The 18,457-nt window shown below is 59.9% G+C and overlaps 1 protein-coding gene across 4 annotated transcripts in view; it reads left to right on the top strand.

Moving 5' to 3' along the window:
* Positions 1-18,457, top strand: part of DOCK1 (dedicator of cytokinesis 1) — a 200,191-nt gene that overhangs the window by 148,034 nt on the left and 33,700 nt on the right. For all 4 annotated transcript variants that reach the window (XM_084904416.1, XM_084904415.1, XM_084904414.1 and 1 more), the window contains exons 30-32: positions 14,012-14,090; positions 14,591-14,691; positions 15,862-15,920. In XM_084904416.1, coding sequence (XP_084760542.1) covers positions 14,012-14,090; positions 14,591-14,691; positions 15,862-15,920 — 239 coding nt within the window. The remainder of the gene's footprint in view (positions 1-14,011; positions 14,091-14,590; positions 14,692-15,861; positions 15,921-18,457) is intronic.

Genomic DNA, 18,457 nt, shown 5'->3' with positions numbered 1-18,457 from the left:
CCGTGTCTGAGCCGCTGGGCGCCCGGTGCCGCGTGCCCACCCGGTGCCCCTGCCTGCGGGTCCCGTGCCCCGGCTCCGAGGAGGGCCGGCCCTGTGCGGTGCTGATGTTTGTGGCTGTGAACATTAACCGTCCCACCAGGGGGGGCGCTCTTCTGCTGTCTCCAGCCACATGTGCTCTTTGGCCCCTTCCTTGCATGTGGCTCTTCCACAACATACCACAGCCTGGGCGAGTCTATGTTGAAGAAGTGGCGTTAGAAGAAGTTTACGTTTAAAAAACTTGGCTCTCCAAAGAAATCTACATGCAGCTCACGAGCTGCGGTTTGCCGCTCTGTTGACTAATGAGTTTGCTGACCACTGGCCTAGAGGGAAGGAGAAGAGCAGCTGAGGAAAGTCTTTAGATGTGTGATGTGAGCCAGAGGCAGTTGGTGAAATGGCTAACAGGGTGGAGCCTTGGGTTGGGGGTAGGGGGGGAAGGGGATATTCTGCTTTGGCCTCGCTCAGTGTTTCTCCATCCTTCTGTCATCTGCTGGGAAGATGGGTCAAACCGCACTCAAGGTGAATGAGAGAAGACATTGAGTGCTCAGAAAGTAGACTGTGTAGGCCGGGGTGAGCTCTGTAGGGCCATGGGCCCGTGGAATGTGGGGAATGTTCTCTGGGTCCCAGAGAATGAGTCTCCACCCCGGTCCAGAGACACGGCCCCTGGAGGAGGTGCCTGGCAGACAGCGAGCTAAAGCGATTCAAGAGGGTTCGGGGCCAAGGGGAGGGAGGAGGTGCCCGCCGGGTGCTCCTGCCGTTTAGCTGACGCTAGGGAGGCCCCTGGCGGTGAGCGTGGCAGCAGAAGAGGAGGCACAGGCTGAGGCCCGGGTGCTCTCAGATTCAGGGACTTTACCAGGGACAGGGGCCTTAGCTAAGGAGCCCACGTGTGGCCAACAGCAGGAGACAAGCCGGGAAAGCGAGCCAGCGCGGAATGGCCAGGGGAGGACGTGGAAATAGCGGAGAAGCGGCCGGAGGCTCTGGCCACCCGGAGGTCCCTGCTGGTGGCGGCCAGAGCCGTGTCCCTGGTGTGGCCGAGGTGGACTCCAGCCCGGAGGGGACACGGCACACCGGGCGTGGGCCCCTCCGTGGGCTCCTGTGCTGCCGCGTCTGAGGAACGTGTCTGGAGGCAGGCGTGACTCAGACGGGGGTTGGTGTGTGTGTGGAGACGGAGCGTGGTGGAAGCCATCTGGTGGAGAGAGAGCCGGCGAGTGGTCATGGAGCGTGGAGGCGGCGAGGGGGCACGGGAGGCCCGGAGAGGAGGGAAGGGCCGGAACACGGCCAGTGGGGCGTCGTCACAGGAGAGGAGACGGCGGGGGTGCAGACGGCGGCACGCGTGTCGATGTCGGAGTTGGTTGGTTGGTGTCTTCCTAGTGTCTCACCCAGGTAGGAAGCAGGGCCATTAGCGAGAAGGTGTTCGGGGAAGGGGCGACGGTAACCGTATGGGTACGATGCCCGGATGGTCCGCCTGCACCCCACGCCCTGCTCAGGCGCTCTGGGGGTGCAGACCGAGCTGGGGCCGCAGCACGTGCCTCCTCTTACGTAAGGCCCGGGAGACGCCGCCAGCCGGTCCCGCCGGAAAGGGTACGCTGCTTTAAATAACTCCTGCGCGATCGTCCTGCGGTGAACGTTTCTAGATGGATCTTGTCTTTTAAGCTCCAACAAACCCTATTAGCCATGAAAACGCTCTGGTCTCTCAAAATAGCCTTCTCCCAGCCCCTCCCCCCCACGGCGCCGGGGCTGCGAGGGGTGGCGAGGCTGGGAGGGGTGGGGAGGATGGGAGGGGTGGGGGGGCGGGGTAGGAGCCCGGCCCACTGGACAGAACCAGCGTCCGGCCATGGTCGTTCTGCTGCTGTCCTGGCTCCGGGGCTGTCCACTCGCGGGCTCCCAGAGGGGGGCCTTCCCGTGGAGAAACAGGGTGCATTCAGTATCTGCTTGCAGGCACCCAGGCCGCCTCCTGCTTCTCCGTCTCCTGGCTGTGAGCTCTGTGCTGCCTGGGTGTCTTCCAGACCATGCTCCCTGAGGTTCCTCTCCTGCGGCTTCAGTGTAGAAATTTCCAGAAGGCTGCGGTCCTGTTCCTCCCGCCGCCCTCCTTACCTCCTGTCCTTAGGACCACAGAGCAGAGGCCCGGAGCCCTCTGGCGGGTGGTGCTCCCAGGTCCGAGCCTCCTTGTCCGGCCCCAGACACCAGGGCGGCAGCCGGCATTTAGAGAACCAGGCTGTCCCGTGTCATGGCCGTCGCTCTGTGGTCTCCGTGAGGCCTCGGCTTCCCAGCTTCTCTGTCCCGAATGCACGCAGGATGGAGCTCCCACGTGGGAAGGGAACTGGCTTCTCACCACGGAGGCTGCAGACGCCTCCAGGAGGCACGTGGCCTGCTCCCGAACTCCTGTGGCATCGCGTGGGGAACGGCCGTGTAGCCCCGCACAGTCACTGGGTTTCTCTACTCGTTCATCATTTCACTCGCAAATCTCACTTTCTTAGGGCCCTGGCACAACTGTTGTCGGGCCACTGCCTTTTTCACGTGCCCGTCTGCCACAGACGCCTCTCCGTGGCACTACCTTTTCGTCTCCGGCTCCCTCGTTGGCTGCCACAGAACCGCGGGGGCCTGCCCGGCAGGCCCTGGTGCCGGCGCCGGCCGCACGCTCCGGGTGGTAGCGCGCGTGGGAGACGCCGTGGTGGGGGCTTCGTGTGCGCGGCTCCCGGGTGTGGATTTTCTCCGAGGACTCGTTCCCAGAAGCGGGATTAGCGGGCTCGGCACACAATGCCAGGCTGCTTTCCGGAGGGATCTGACGGGTGTTTCTGACGCCGTTGCCAGAATTCGGTATTATCTTGTTAAGAGCCGTGTTCATTTCACAGGCAAAACGTTGCCTTATTTTGTTTATATTTGCATTTTTATTTATTTTTTTTTTTTACCATTTGCTGCATTCAGTCATTTTCCTTTTCCTTTTAAACATTTCTCTTCTGGTAAACTGTTCACATCCTTGGCCTACTGATTGATTCACTTTTAGTGTTTTTTTGTTTTGTTTTTTATGAGAATTTTACTAACGTTTTTATGCAGGTTCATATTAACCCATTTAAAATTTCTTAGCGTATTTTCCCCGTGGTGTTTGCTATCTCATCGGGTTATGTGATTTTTTTTTAAAGTTTGTTTTTGTTAATTCACATACAAAATTCTAACTTATCGGAATCTCTTCGCCTTTTCCTCTGTCATTCTCCAGAGTCCCATCCTTCACCCACAAGTTTGATATTCAATTCCAGGTTTTAGTTTGTGTTGTTATTTTATATTTACATTCTTAGTTTTATCTGGAATTTGACTTTCTGTGCTCTGTGTATCTGAATTGATATTTAAATTGGACCTAGTTATCACACCACCATTCATTAATTAAAGAACCCTCTGTGGTTTGAAAACGATGCTTTTCCGCGATGCACCATGACGGGCCACTCTGGGCGGCGTGTGTGGTCGGCGGGACATGGTGTCTTCCCGGGCCCTGCTGTTCCGCGGCATTCAGAGTGGGGACGAAGGTAGCTTCGAGTGGGGAACGATGTTTAGTTGCATTTCTTAAACTTTTTATTTTGAGCTAATTACGATTGCCGGGCCGCATAGGAAATCCCTCTCCCCTTTTCCTCGGTGTCCTCCGTGGGGACCTCCGCATGCTGCATCACGGACGGGAAACGGATGTAGCTGCGTTGCACGGGACCCAGCTTTTCTTAGCTTCATGCACTTGTCACGCGTGTGTAGGTGTATCTAGTTCTGTGCAGTTTTGTCACACGTGTAGAGTCGCATGACCAGCAGCAGAAGCAGGACGTTCACAGCGTCACCACGGTCTCTGGGTCCCTTTTACCGCCGCAGCAGCTCCCTCCTCCTTCTGTGCCTCCCTAAGCCCGGGCCTGTCCCTCTCCCCTCCGCTCCTCCCGCCGTCCTGCGGGGACTGTTGTGGAGCTGGAATCCTGCAATCCGCACCCTTCCCAGGGCGGCCGTTTCCACGCAGCTTCATTTCCTTGAGAGCCGTTCAAGATATTGTATGTATTGAAGGGTTTTTTGTGAGGTTTTTTTCTTCCACTGCTGAGTCCAGTTCCATTGTGTGGAGGTGGCGCACTGCTCTAACCACTGGAGGGCCCGGCCTGTGGGGCTGTCGACAGTAAAGCTGCTCTGGCCACTCGCTCACAGGTCGCACACACAGCTGTCAGGGCCTCGGCAGGTGCCCGAGGGGACGTGTGCTGAGCCCCGTGCCCATCGCGGGTTTAGGATTGTAAGAGCCGGAGGCAGGGCGATACTGGCTGGCGCCGTGGAGGTGCCTCTGGAGGCGGAGCCTTGGCGTCCCTTCCCGCTGCGCCATGGATCCATCTGGAACCCGAGGGCGCGGGCTGAGGTCGAGGTAGAGAAGATGGGACGCATCCCCTCCTCCTCTCAGAGGGGCTTCTGAGCCTGGTCTGTGCTCCTGTTCGCTCGGCTGGCCTCTGGTGTGGCTGCTGAGACAGGCGACTGAGGACAGCAAAGGTGCCGCCGCCCACACACACATACACACACACACTCTCTCACGCGCATGCACACACACACATACACACTCTTACCACACATATACATGCACATACACATACACATGCACACACATACACATACTCACATGCACACACAGACACACAGAATCCACTCTCATGGGGCGCTGTGTGGGAAGCTGCGGCCCCTGTGCAGACATGTGACTGAGGACGCCGTGGAGGGGACAGGGGGGCAGTTTGGTTTCTAGCCGGTTCCTCTGCTCGGAGCCTTTGCAGGGACACAGACAGAGGGCAGGAGCGTGGCCCGCAGGTGCAGCCTCCCCGCTCGGAGTTGCGGGAGGCCGTGAGCGCGGTCAGGCACCGCAGGGCAGAGGCCCTTCAGAGTGAGTTGTCATGACAGCGCACAGTGGAACAGCCAGCAGTGGCCATGCACAGTGACAGTGCACAGTGGGACAGCAGAGCAGTGGCCGTGCACAGTGACAGCGCACAGTGGGACAGCAGAGCAGTGACCGTGCACAGTGACAGCGCACAGTGGGACAGCCAGCAGTGGCCATGCACAGTGACAGTGCACAGTGGGACAGCAGAGCAGTGGCCGTGCACAGTGACAGCGCACAGTGGGACAGCAGAGCAGTGACCGTGCACAGTGACAGCGCACAGTGGGACAGCCAGCAGTGGCCGTGCACAGTGACAGCGCACAGTGGGACAGCCAGCAGTGGCCATGCACAGTGACAGCGCACAGTGGGACAGCAGAGCAGTGGCCGTGCACAGTGACAGCGCACAGTGGGACAGCCAGCAGTGGCCGTGCGGGTCTGGGTCACCAGGCAGGCTGCCTCGTTTTGTTCTCTGCGTTTCCAGCGCCTGAGCACCCTGTGGTGGCAAATCTGTTTTACAAACGGATGCAGTTACCTCTGGTGTTTACGTTTGCCAGGAACATCCAAAGCACTGCTCTCTGCTGTCGGAGGTGTGTGTTTGTTTTATAAATGGAAATTGGAAGCCAGTCTAATTTAAAAAAATGTTTTTACTGATTTTTGAAAGAAAGGACGGGAGAAGGGGAGGGAGATGGAAACATCGATGAGAGAGAGGCAGCCATCAGCTGCCTGCTGCACACCCCCTACTGGGGATCAAGCCGGCAATGCAGGCACATGCTGTGACTGGGAATCGAGCTGTGACCTCCCGGGGCAGGAGATAAGCTCAGTCCACTGAGCCACACGGGCTGGGCAGCACTGCCCAGCATTTAAAGAAACGGCTCAGACCCTCCTCACACTCCAGGGAAGCCTTCATCGCGCCACCGTGATTGCATCGAGGCGATTGCAGGGACGGAGGTTGGGCTTACGTGGAGATTCAGCAAAGACAGGAGGGCTCTGTGCCCACGGAGGAGGGGAGGGGACGGTGGACAGACGGTACCAACAGGAGGCAGCCAGGCCAGCCTGAGGGATGCTCGCTGAAGGCCGGTCCGGCTCAGGCATCGAAGTGGGGACAGAGGACCTTGAAAGGACATTGAGGGGGCGGTTCCCTTGGAGCGGATTCCGCGGGGTTCTCGCTAAAACGGGGCTGTGAAGGGCCGGCTGGGGCTGGGGCTGGGGCTGGGGGCCAGCGTCCAGGCGGAGCGGAGAAGACGGCTCCTGGGCGTGTGGCTAGCATTTGGTCTCATTAGCCTCCTTACTCAGCAGTGAGTGACGAGTGGGTCAGGTGCTGGGGTTAAAACAAAATTTAGTGTAGGACCGTGGTCGGCAAACTGTGGCTCTCGAGCCACATGTGGCTCTTTGGCCCCTTGAGTGTGGCTCTTCCACAACATACCACAGCCCGGGCGAGACTAATTTGAAGAAGTGGTGTTAGAAGGAGTTTAAGCTTTAAAAATGTGGCTCTCAGAAGAAATGTCAATCGTTGTCCTGTTGACACTTGGCTCTGTGGACCGATGAGTTTGCCCACCACTGGGCTAGGAGGGGGAGAGGGTCTCATGTCCCCACGGTGCTTCCGTGGGGCCGTGCACAACGCAGTGCGGGTGGCGGAGAGGCGATCACAACGTCACACGCCTGAGATATGTGTGACCTTGTACACCAGCCGGACCACAGTAAAGAAAAGCACGCAGTGCAGACTACAAATATCCAACTGTAACGTCATATGCCTGAAATCGGTAATAATAAAAGCGTCCTATGCTAATTAGACCCGAAGGCCAAACAGTCGAACGACCATCCGGACAACCTTCCAGACACCCACCCGCGCCAGGCCACTCAAGATGGCTGCGATTCGATTGGTCAGGGGCCTGGCCATCCTCACTATCGTCCCGCAGGTGGAGGCCCAGGCCACCAGCTGGCGGGGCGATCCATTGGGGGCTCCGGGATCGCCCCAAAGAGGGAGCCCCAGGCCAAGGATCTGAGGGCTCTGGTGGGTGGGTGGGCCTCCCGTGGTGAGGAGAGCCCGGGTCCCAGGGGTGGGAGGGCAGCCAGGGGAAGGAAGGGCTGCTCCTGAAGGAGTTGCACGCATCGGGCCTCCAATTTTTATATAAATGCATCTTTTATACGTTCCCCCTTTTTGCTTTTTTCCTAAACGTAGGGCTCATGCCTTTTCTTTGTGAATGTGGGTCTGCTGATTAACCTTCATGACGTACAGCCGTGGAGTTGCGTCTGAGACTTATCTATCGTCTCTCCAGCTTCCTCACGCATGCCTGCTCTTGCGGGATGTTTACGCTCCTTGCCTTCATAATCGCCACAGCACTGAATCTGCTTTTCTAAAAATGGCTCTTCCTTGTGGGTGCTCACCCTCCACTGCTCCGTGTTGTATCTCATTGCCCAGCTGAGCTTGGGGTCGTGCGCCCCAGTGCGTGGCTCAGAAACACCCCGATGGCCAGCACGGAGCCTGTGGTCGGCGTGCCCTGGACCCCGGCACCTGGCACCGGGCTCTGCAGGACGTGGGCGAACTCGGGGACTCACCCCCCTGGAAAGGCCCTGCGAGGTTCCTCCTGTACTGGAGTGCCCCTCCCGAACCCTGATACGTGGGCTGGTCCCGGCCCGAGGGCATGCCCGTTAGAAGGCAGGATGGCAGTCTGGGCACAGAAGTGAGGCATGCCCTCGGGGAGATGAGACAAGGAGCCTGTGCCCTGACCGGGAATTGAACCGGGACCTCTTGGTTCATAGGTTCACACTCAACCACGGAGCCACGCGGGCTGGGCGGGCGGGACTCCCTTTGAGCCAGAAGAGGTCCGGGGGGAAGGGGTGGAGTCCACGGGAACGTTCCGAGGGCCAGGGCGCTGTCCCTGGTGGTCCCGAGGGTGGGTGGCACTGTCCCTCCATCCCATCGTGCTGACTTCCTGGAAATGCAGGAACCCGCTGGGCCTTCCGCCTGGCCGGCGGGGTGAGCCTGCGGTTCCCTGCTGACCCCATGAGTGCCCCGTGCTGGTGGGATGGGGTGTGCATGGCAGCAGATCCTGAGGGCCGGCCCTGGGCCCCGTTCCTCACTCCCGGCCCAGGTGCCTGGATGCAGGGCCTCCCTGGTCATCTCGGCCTGGGGTGCTTCACCGTGTCCCCTGATCACGCTGTGTCCCCCCCACAGGGCTTCTCCCACCCTTCCTCGGGCTCGCCGGCGCCAGCCTCAGGGTGGGCTTTCTTGGTTTTAATATTTATGTTTTTCAATCAAGGAGGCGGCTCACACCGCGAAGAAGGTCCCCTCCCGCCTCCTGGGCTGGGTCAGGGCATCCCTCGCTGCACGTGCTCTGCCAGGCCCGGCAGCCGCTAACACTGAGACCTGGACCCTGCGGTCGCCTCGGAGCCGGAGCTTGTTGCCCGTGGCATCCCACGCCCCCGGCCCCGCCCCGGCACGGGAGACTCACGTCACGCGGGGAAGTGGGGACCCGGGTCTCAGGCCCCTCGGGGCAGCGTAGCCGGGAGGACCGCCGGCAGGGAGAGAGCTGAGCTTCGCCGCGCACCCTTCGATGCGCCGATCAGCGGCACCTTCTCCGGCTGTTTATCCGGCGGCGGGCTGATAACCCATTTATATTCCCTAAACTGTGTGCTTTGTAAGTGCCGCCCAAGCGAGGAATTAATTTGTAACCGAGGCCGAGGATGCACACGCCGCTCCCATAAACACGGCCTCCAAATCGCTTTGCTCCCAGCGATGGAGGCCGCCACAGAGGGAGATCCCTCGTATTGGATTTCCCAGCCACAGGAGAGGCCACGGAGCAGGCGAGGGACGCGGCGATGACGGGCTATTTAATGCCTGGGCTGTTGTGAAGCAGGAGGAAATAAACTCCGCGGCCGCCGAGCCCACGGCCACAGCTCCTGCCGCCCCGACTCGGAGGCTGAGCTAACTCCTGCCCTCTCCCGTCAGACCCAGGGCGAGGGGGGGAGGCAGGACGCCAGAGCCCAGGGCAGCGCGCTCAGCTGGAGCGGGTGTGACACCAGCCGGCGGGGGGTGCTGCGCTGGGGGCCAGCCTGGCCCCACGCCTCTTCAGGGGGGTGCGGACACAGCTCCTGGCCCAGGGGGCGCTCCCCAGTGCTCGGCCAGCGCACACGAGTGTCCCGGAGCGCTTAGTGAAACGCAGGTTCGATTCCCGTCCAGAGCCAGGAAGGAGCCAGGAACCAGGGTTCAAGGCTGTTCTAGGGCCGGTTCTACTCCATCCCTGCTGCTCGCAATCCAGCGCAGGTGTCCTTTCTAGAGACTTGCCCTTGGGCTCGAGACACCGGCCCCATGTTCCCCTGGTTGCTGCCCCTCTGCCCGCCCCGCCCGTCCCCAGGGCGGTCGGACGGACTTGGACATGACCCCCCTCACCAAGAACAAGGACCCTCACCCCGAGGCCTTGGGGAGTGTCCGAGTGGACAGAGCACCCCCCTCCCCACTCAGAGGTCTCCCCCAAAGCCCTGCGCCCAGGCCGCCGTCGGGAACGCGGGTGCTGCTGTGTCCACCCGGCATCATTTTCCTGGGTTACCCCCACCCCACCCCCTCCACAGGCCTCGGTGAAGCTATTTTGAGACTTTGCTGACAGCTTCCCGAGCCCACACTCCGGGTTCCAGCCGCTCAGTCCTGGCTGTGTGACCTCATTACGTGTGTATTTTTGTAGGAGCCTGTGGTTCGGGTGCGGAGGCACACGCTGTCTTATTCAGGCATCTCAAGCGGAAACAGCTGCCCCCTCCGTGCCTCTCTCCGCCCTCTCCGCGTGCCCCCTCCGTGCCCCCTGTGCCCCTCCCCGCCCTCTCCGTGTGCCCCCATGGCATCCCCTCCGTGACCCCCTGCATACCCCCTCCAGGCCCCCTCCCCGCCCTCCCCGGGTTCGTTGGCGGTCACCGGGAGGCGGAGGGCAGTGGAACCCGGGGCGAGGCTCGGCGCTGCCTCCTGGGCGCAGCCAGCGGATCAGGAAGCTGGCGGCTCTGGAGAGCTGGCACGGAATCTTCCCGGCTGCCGGGCGTGCTGTGCTCCGGCCCTGACCCTCGAGCTGGTTAAACAGCCACAGCCGCCGCCGCCTGTGGAGTCTGCGCTGTCCCGGCGCCCGAGGGCCATTGGCTGCGTGGCCGGAGGGCGGGGCAGGCGGTGGCCGTGGGGGCAGGCGGTCTCTTGCGCAGCAGGCAGGTCGTGGGCGCAGCGTGCTCAGCGGTTATTAGCGGTCCGTTCCCACCTCGAGGCGGACGTGGCAGAAGGCCTCAGCGGGGGTCCGGCTGGCCAAGGTCGGCAGCGGCCAAATGGAACATGATAGATGAGCTCCCCCCGCACTCCCTCAGTCACGCCGGGCCTTGCCTCCTCCGTGCACAGGCTGTGAGGTGCCCACGGAGGGTCACGCAGGGGCCACCTGTAAGCGGGGCAGATGGGTTCCCGCCGCCAGGGAACCGAGAGCCCGCGGGGTGGGCAGGGGACGGGGCACCGCCCACCAGCTACCTGGCCAGTGAGCACAGAGCGGCAGGCGGGGGCCACGCCCACGCGCCAAGGTTCCTGGTTCTCGGGAGCCTTGGGAGGGCGGGAGCTGAAGGATGGGAGGAGAGGGCCCGCTGTGTCCAGGCAGGAGGCAGCCGCCCTCCCGGGGGAGGGGCAGCAGGTGCAGAGGCCCTGCCCGCGGGCAGCACGGCGGGAAGGCCAGAGGGGCTGGCACTGTGCTCACCCTGCAGGCTCAGGCGCCAGGGCCCCTGGCCACCTTCATACCCGCATTCCCTTCTCCCGCCCCGCCCCTGCCTCCATGAGCCTGCAGCTCCCCTCGCGGGCCTCCAGGGGGCACAAGGTCTCACTGTGTGCAGTGGGGGGGGGGGGGGGTGTCTATGCCCCGCCCCGCCGTACCTGCTGGGACCTCACGCTGAGTATGACGGATGTCACCCGGTCCTCTGGGCGTTTGCCTTCCACTGTGCAGGGCTCAGACAGTGACCCCGCAGGCCTGGAACTCGAGTATATGATGTCAGGGTCCAATACGTGCCATGAGAAAAAGGACAAGGGCTAGAGCGTGCCCAGGAGGCTGTGCGGCTCCGGAGGGTGGGCCTGGGCGGCCCCTGGCCGGGGACTGGGGTGCCCGCACAGCCCCGCACCCCACCTGCCCCTCCACCCGCCAGCACCGCGCCTCCCCGCGGGTGCCCGAGGGGAAGAGGAGGAAGGAAGAGGGAACCGGCAGCGAGGAGACCGCCATGGCCGCCATACGCTGGTTTATTACAGCGTGGGCAGTCTCCGGAGCGGGAGGACTGGTTTGATTGTGCGGCATAAAGACAGCGTATGTGGGACAACCGGGAAGAATAGAGGCGAAATGAATCCCATATATTTTAATCGCCGCCGCGCACATTATGTTTTCAATTAAGGAGCTGGGCGTGCGGGCGTGCGGCCGGTGGGCTCCCGCAGCACCTGCGCCCACATGTTTGTGGGTGACCCGTCGCCTGGCATTAAGGAGGCCGGTGGTCAGGATCGGCTGCCATGCCTGGCTTTCTTCCGGCTCAGCCCGAGATCACCCACTGTCCCTCCTTGACAGCCACGTTCACGACCCGCCCCGTGGCCGCGTGCGGGGGTGGAACTGGAGAGACGTGGTCGGGGGACGGCTGAGCTGGTGAGCATGATTTTCTGGACGGAGCGAGGAAGCCTGGCTCCCTAAAATCGGGGGAGGTGGCCAGGGATGGTGGCTGCCAGCCCCCCTCACCCCCGCCCCCTGGATGCGGAGCCCGGCGTGGCCACGTGTCCGCGTGGCTTTGCTTTTCTCACCGCGTTTCGGGGCCGTGGGCTTCGGAGCGGACGGGCCTCGCCTGGCTCCGGGGTCTGCAGTCCACGTGTCCAGCTGTGCAAACAGCTGCCCCGCCTGCTGGGCTCCGCGGGGCAGGGGCGCCAGGACAGGCCCCTTCGTCCTGGATCTTCCTCATCGTCCATCAGCTCCTCAGTGGCCCGTGGTCCGTCCTCTCCTGCTGCCACGGACCCACCTCTGGGGCTCCTCCCTGAGTGAGTCAGGCAGCGCCTTCTGCATGGGACGTGCTCCCGGCTCCTCCCGGCTCCTCCCGGCTCTCTCTCCCTCCCTCCCAGCAGCCCTCCTCGCGCAGGTCCCGGAGTCTGGCTCTGGGGCTCTCACGCTTCCATCCCACCTCCCCTCTGTAGTGTGGACACGCGGGGGGAAGAGCCCAAGAGGAATGAAGGGGTCACTTAGGAAAGGAGAGGCGGAGAGCCTGCGGGGAGAGCAGGCAGATGTGAGTGAGCATACAAACACGGGTCTATTTTGAGCCTTTCCAGAAGGCTGGCGGGAGGGCGGGCGGCGGGCACAGGGGCCAGGGCAGATGGAGAGCAGTTGTGTAATGAGAACCGGACGCCCTGGCGCCCTTCTGTGCGGCCACGTGTAGGGGGCCTGTGCCCTCATGCTCATTCCTCCTGCATCCGGCTGCGGGCAGAGAGGGGGCCGGTCAGAAGGTGTGTCTGGAGAAAGCTTCCTGATCACCAACACTTCAGAGTCATAAACAAACCCAGCCGGGCCCGTATGGCCCGTGGTTGAGCACTGACCCAGGAGCATAGAGGTCAGGGTTTGATTCCCGGTCAGGGTGCACGCCCAGGGTTCTGGCTGGATCCCCAGGGAGGGGCCTGCAAGGAGGCAGCCGGTCGATGATTCTCTTCATCATTCTCTCTCTCTCACCCTTCCTCTCTCTGAAAATCAATAAAAACATATTTAACAAAAAATAGATAAAGAAAGAAAACCTACACGAACAAGCTGGTGAAGGGCTTGGTTCAGTCATTTTCGAGAGTTCAGATTGCACATTTCATCATAAAAACCAACGTGAGGGCGTGGGAGAGAGGATATTTACTCTGGGTGCTTAAAACGGTCTGCCGTCAGTAAATCAGTATTCCTGCGACAGGTCTGTTAAAGCACGTTCAGCGCTATTAAAGGTCTTTAAACTTTTTTATTTAAACAAAAGTAAACAGTGGCCAAGATCAGCATTTGAATTACAGGACAGATGATACCGAAATAAGACGTCCCGCCAGCCGGGGTGTAAAGCCCTTTCAGAGCTTCACGTTACGACGCCCGCCAAGCCAGGACCCATGTGATATGTGACATGCAGATGCTGTGACAGTAATATATGACATGCAGGCACTGTGACAGTGTGATATGTCACATACAGACGCTGTGACAGTGTGATATGACATGTAGAAGCTGTGACAGTGTGATATATGACATGCAGGCGCTGTGACAGTGTGATATGTCACATGTAGAAGCTGTGACAGTGTGATATGTCACATGTAGAAGCTGTGACAGTGTAATATTTGTCATGTAGAAGCTGTGACAATGTGATATGTCACAGACGCTGTGGCAGTGTGATAGGACATGTAGAAGCTGTGACAGTGTAATATATGACATGCAGGCACTGTGACAGTGTGATATATGACATGCAGACGCTGTGACAGTGTAATATATGACATGCAGGCACTGTGACAGTGTGATATGTCACATGTAGAAGCTGTGACAGTGTGATATATGACATGCAGATGCTGTGACAGTGTAATATATGACATGTATGCACTGTGACAGTGTGATATATCACATGTAGAAGCTGTGACAGTGTGATATGTCACATGTAGAAGCTGTGACAGTGTGATATATGACATGCAGACGCTGTGACTGTAATATATGACATGTATGCACTGTGACAGTGTGATTTGTCACATGTAGAAATTGTGACAGTGATATATGACATGCAGACGCTGTGACAGTGTGATATATGACATGTATGCACTGTGATAGTGTGATATGTCACATGTAGAAGCTGTGACCCGAGCCAAGGGTTTCATTCGCACCTTTTAAAAGTGGGTTTCCCGGCAATGCTTTTCATCTGTCACTTCCAGACCCCGTTACCTCCGTCTGACTCTTTTGTCTTGCGCATGCTGATTTTCTCGAGTGAGGCTGCGTGTAATTGTCAGAGTTTTTCATGGGCCAAACCTCACCACGTTCCCCGGGGCCTGGCGAGCTCGCCTCCCCGCCGGCTTGGGGGATCTAATTGAAATGTCAGCCCCCCGGAGGGGCCGCGCCATTATGCGATCTCCTCTTGATCTTGCAGAGTCTTCCTGCGCGCCATTAATCAGTATGCAGATATGCTGAACAAGAAGTTCCTGGATCAAGCCAACTTCGAGCTGCAGGTGAGAGAAGGAGGGCCGGCGGGCGTGACCTTGGGGGGAGTTGTGTTCAGACAAATTGCTCCTCTGAGCGCCATCTTTTCTCTCTGATCCGCACACTTAATTGGCCTCCCGTCCGAGGCATGGGGATGGCGGTCACGATGATTGACGGCGGTGCCTTCTGGGGATTCGCTCCGTGTAACAGAGAAGGGGATGGGGCTGTGGCACAGAGGAAGTGTTGGATGGAGACTCCTGGGGACTCGACAGGGAGGCCGTTGGGTCTGGGGGAGCGTGGCCAGAGTGTTCTCAGACCCTGTGGCTCTGCACCCTGGGCTCAGGGGGCACCCAGGCGCGGAGAGGGGAGAGGCTCCCCCACGCACGCGGCAGAGCTGGCAGCCGGGGAGGGCGCGCCTGGTCTGAACCGTCCCCACCGGCTGGGCAGACGGATGCCCGCGTGGCCGGCGTGGCCGGCGTGGCCCGCGCTGCGGAGCCGCTCAGCTCACCTCTGTCCCCGCTGGCCGCAGCTCTGGAACAACTACTTCCACCTGGCGGTCGCCTTCCTCACGCAGGAGTCCCTGCAGCTGGAGAACTTCTCAAGTGCCAAGAGAGCCAAGATCCTCAACAAGTGAGTCCGCCGGGCCAGGGCAGGCTGGTCCCCGGCCTCGCCACCCCAACGCCACTCGCCGCGGGGAGAGGCTCGGAGGGGTCTGGCGGGGACGGCGGCATAGCCTCCTCGGATCTGTGCGTGTGGCCTCCTGGCCGCCCCGAAGCTCGCCTTCCGCCAGGCCCTGCGCCTCCGGAGGCCTGCGCCCGGGAACAGCACAGTGGCCGGGGCGGGCGGGGGAGCTGGGCTGGAGGTTCATGGCCTCGGGGGACCCGCGGTCCCTCCAGGGAGGGGCGGAGGCGCCACGTTCAGATTCTCCCTCTGGGACCGGCCCGCACGTGACGGGCAGGGGTGTCGGGCGCCGAGGCCGCCTCCTGCGGGGGCCTCCCCGGTGACCTGGGAGCCACAGGCAGTGGCCGCTCTCAGAGGCCCCGCCCGGCCGCCGACGGGAGGGAGCGGGCCGCGGGGAGACAGCCAGGCGGGAGCTGGCTCCTCCCGTTATTATGTGTAATTCGGTCAGCCTTTCCCGGGCAGTAAAGGGAAAAGGTAAATTGCTCACCAGCTCCTAAAGGCGCATCTTCTAAAGCTTCGGTTCTGTTTACTCTGCAAACCTACCCCCTCCCCGCCCGCTGGGAGGAACATTAGCGCTTGTTTTCCTGGTAAACAAAGAACCTGGGGGAGTATCTGTGGGGAGCAGGAGGTGCTTGGTCCTCCCTAGCACTGGGCTTGGTAGAGAGGGCGGGGCACTGGAGGGGGCCGCCTGTTCTGAGTGTGGACTCCGGGGCTCACTGCTCTGGGCGCCTGTGTGTGCTGTGGGCGGGGTGTGGGCGGTCACCGGGTCTGCAGGGCCTGATGCTAACGCCAGGCACGGAAAACAGTGCCCCCCGGCCAAGTGGAGGAGGAGGACAGTGCCATTCTCTCATTGCTCTCCACCTCCCCCAAGTCCTGGGAAGCGGGGGAGAGGTGTGTGTGTGTGTGGGGGGTAGAGTGTGGGGATGAGTAAGTGTGGTGCCAGCCCCTCCCCCCTCCTCCCATCCCCTCTGGTGCCAAAGGAAGGCACGCCTTCTTCTCTGTGCGATGCAGTGATGGAGACGGGGCGGCACTTAAGAATAGCCCAGGTCTGGTTTTCACGCCCGAGGGGAGGTGCCCAGCCCTGCAGACTGATCCCGCTCTTCCCGTTCCCGCCCTCAGGTACGGAGACATGAGGCGGCAGATCGGCTTCGAGATCAGGGACATGTGGTACAACCTCGGTGAGTGGCCGCGGGCTCGAGTCCTTGGGGGGACCGGCTCCCGCCCGTGGAGTCAGCGTCGGGGCATCCACACGAGTCACCGGCTCTGCCCCGTGGGGAAGCACGGCTGTCCTTTGCCAGAACTTTCCTCAGGAAGCAGGAGCTGGAGACCCAGCGAAGGAGGAGAGTCCGGGGGGCGGGGCAAACAGGAGCGTCGGGAAAGCACTCCTGCTTCAGGCGCCCATGCGCAGCCCTGGGCATCATGGACACCCCCTCCCCTCCTCACGCTCCGGCCACGGAGTGCATCCGCTGTGACAGTGCCCTCCCGTTGGATTCCCTGTCATCGATTCTGCCTTTGCAGGGGGCTGGTCCCCACTCAAAACCCCACCCCGGTTCCAGGCTCCTGCCCGCGGTGGTGGGAGCTGTACACGCCCGTGCCAGCAGAGCCATGGGGACATGCGTGTTAGGTCAGGAACCGATGGAGGCGAGCATCTCTGTTCCCGTCTTTCATGGTACTGCTCTGGCCGCCTCACGCATGTTGGGCTATGTTGTGTTCACGGTGTCTTTGTCTCTGATGTTTTCTCATTTCCTTGGCCTATTGGTTGTGGAGAGTATGTTTTCTTGGTGTTCTTTTATGTATTTTATTTATTTTTTTAATATATTTTATTGATTATTTATAGAGAGGAAGGGAGAGGGATGGAGAGTTAGAAACATTGATGAGAGAGAAACATCGATCAGCTGCCTCTTGCACACCCCCCACCGGGGATGTGCCCGCAACCAATGTACATGCCCCTGACCGGAATCGAACCTGGGACCCTTCAGTCCGCAGACCAACGCTCCACCCACTGAGCCAAACCGGTTTTGGCTTATGTGTGTTTTTTATGTGGATAGTATCACAGATGCCCCCCAATTACCCCCCTTTCCTTGTCTTCCCGGCCCCAACCCGCCCCCCCTTTGCTCACCCTGAGGGCCCTTCCTTCCTTCCTTCCTTCCGGAAGGTTAAGTCCCGGGAGAGCACTGACCACGGAGCTCAGCGCTGGCCCAGCCAGTGTCCGTGCTCAGGGCAGGGGTGTCATCCTCGGTGCGGCACCTTGGCCCGGAGCCTGTCTGTCCGCCCTGCACCCACAGCCACCGTCCCCGCCGTGTGCCTCCAGCGGGAGCCGGAGCCGCCGTGCCCAGCGGAGCGCTCCCTGACACTCAAGTTGCGGTTGATGAACAACTCGCTGTCACTATCAACTGTTTCCTGAAACATTGGCTCTGACATTTTTGGGCAAAATACAAGAAAAGTGTCACCGGAGAGACGGGGATAATCGCATTTTTAAGAGAATGGTTCGCAGCTGTTACACGCCTCTCAGAAACACGCAGCGTCTGGGAAGTGATGAGAGTCCCGGGGGTCTGGCCTTAGCCACGGTATTAATTATTCAGGAAAGCTGAACATCAGATTGTTATTCTATTCGGATTCCTCACCAGAGGTTATATTTTTGTGACTGTGTCCACCCCGTACAAATGTTAGAAATGTATGAAGTTAGACTAACAGGAGGATTAGGTAGCATGGTTAAGTATAGCTATTTATAAGAGCCAGATTTGTTTAATGGTTCTCTTTCTAGAAATCTGTATCAAATAGCAGAGTTATAAACGAAACTAAATTCTTTAGACTATCGATTCTATTTTCTGAGCGTGTAAAATTATTTTTAAGGTCGATTAACTGGATAAATGGCTGGTGTTAATAACACAAAATGCCACAAATAATTCATTCAAGCATTTAATTCTTGCGCATTCTTCTAGCATATTTTGGAAAGGAAAATAAGTCAAGATTTTTGACACTAAAGATAAGAGGGTAGACTTTTTTAAATATACACATATATATATAATTTTTTTTTTTTTTCTGATACCAGAGAGGAAGGGAAAGGGAGAGAGAGACAGAGACATCAGTGCTGAGAGAATTATTGATGGGCTGCCTCCTGCTCACCCTCTCCTGTTGATGGGGCCCACAACCCGGACCTGTGCCCTGACCGGGAATGGAACCGTGACCTCCTGATTCATAGGTCGGTGCTCAACCACTGAGCCACCCTGCCTGGGTAGACGCCTCCTCTTTGTAAGACACAGAAGCAGAGCGGACGAACCAGACCCTCTGCTCAGACGCCCTCGCCTTACCGAGTAGTCATTGTCCCCAAATGGAGATGCGGGTGTCCGTCTCCCAGCCCCCTTCGTCCGAGGCGGGGACCCCATGAGCCGCTCCCCGCCTCTCGCTGCGTGACCACACCATCTACGTGTGAAACGGGGCTGTCGCCGCTGCCAGGAGTCAGGGCTGCAGACGTCATCCTGGACGTGTCCATGGCGTCCTTCACAGCCATCGGGACACCGTCCCCTTCTCTGACGCAGGGCTGGGCGCGACCGTGACGCCCCCAGATGGCATGGGTGCCCGTCCACTCCCACGCCCTGGCACCCACTTCCCAGTGTCCACTCCCACGCCCCTGCCACCCACTTCGTAGTGGCCTGTGTCCGCTGAAGCCCATTCCAGAATCCTTTTTTAAAGCACTTTCGGACAAACGCGTGTC

Source organism: Pipistrellus hanaki, assembly GCF_964339955.1.
Source record: "Pipistrellus hanaki genome assembly, chromosome: 14".
Lineage (NCBI taxonomy): Eukaryota > Metazoa > Chordata > Mammalia > Chiroptera > Vespertilionidae > Pipistrellus > Pipistrellus hanaki.
This window is presented reverse-complemented; position numbering and strand designations above follow the sequence as displayed.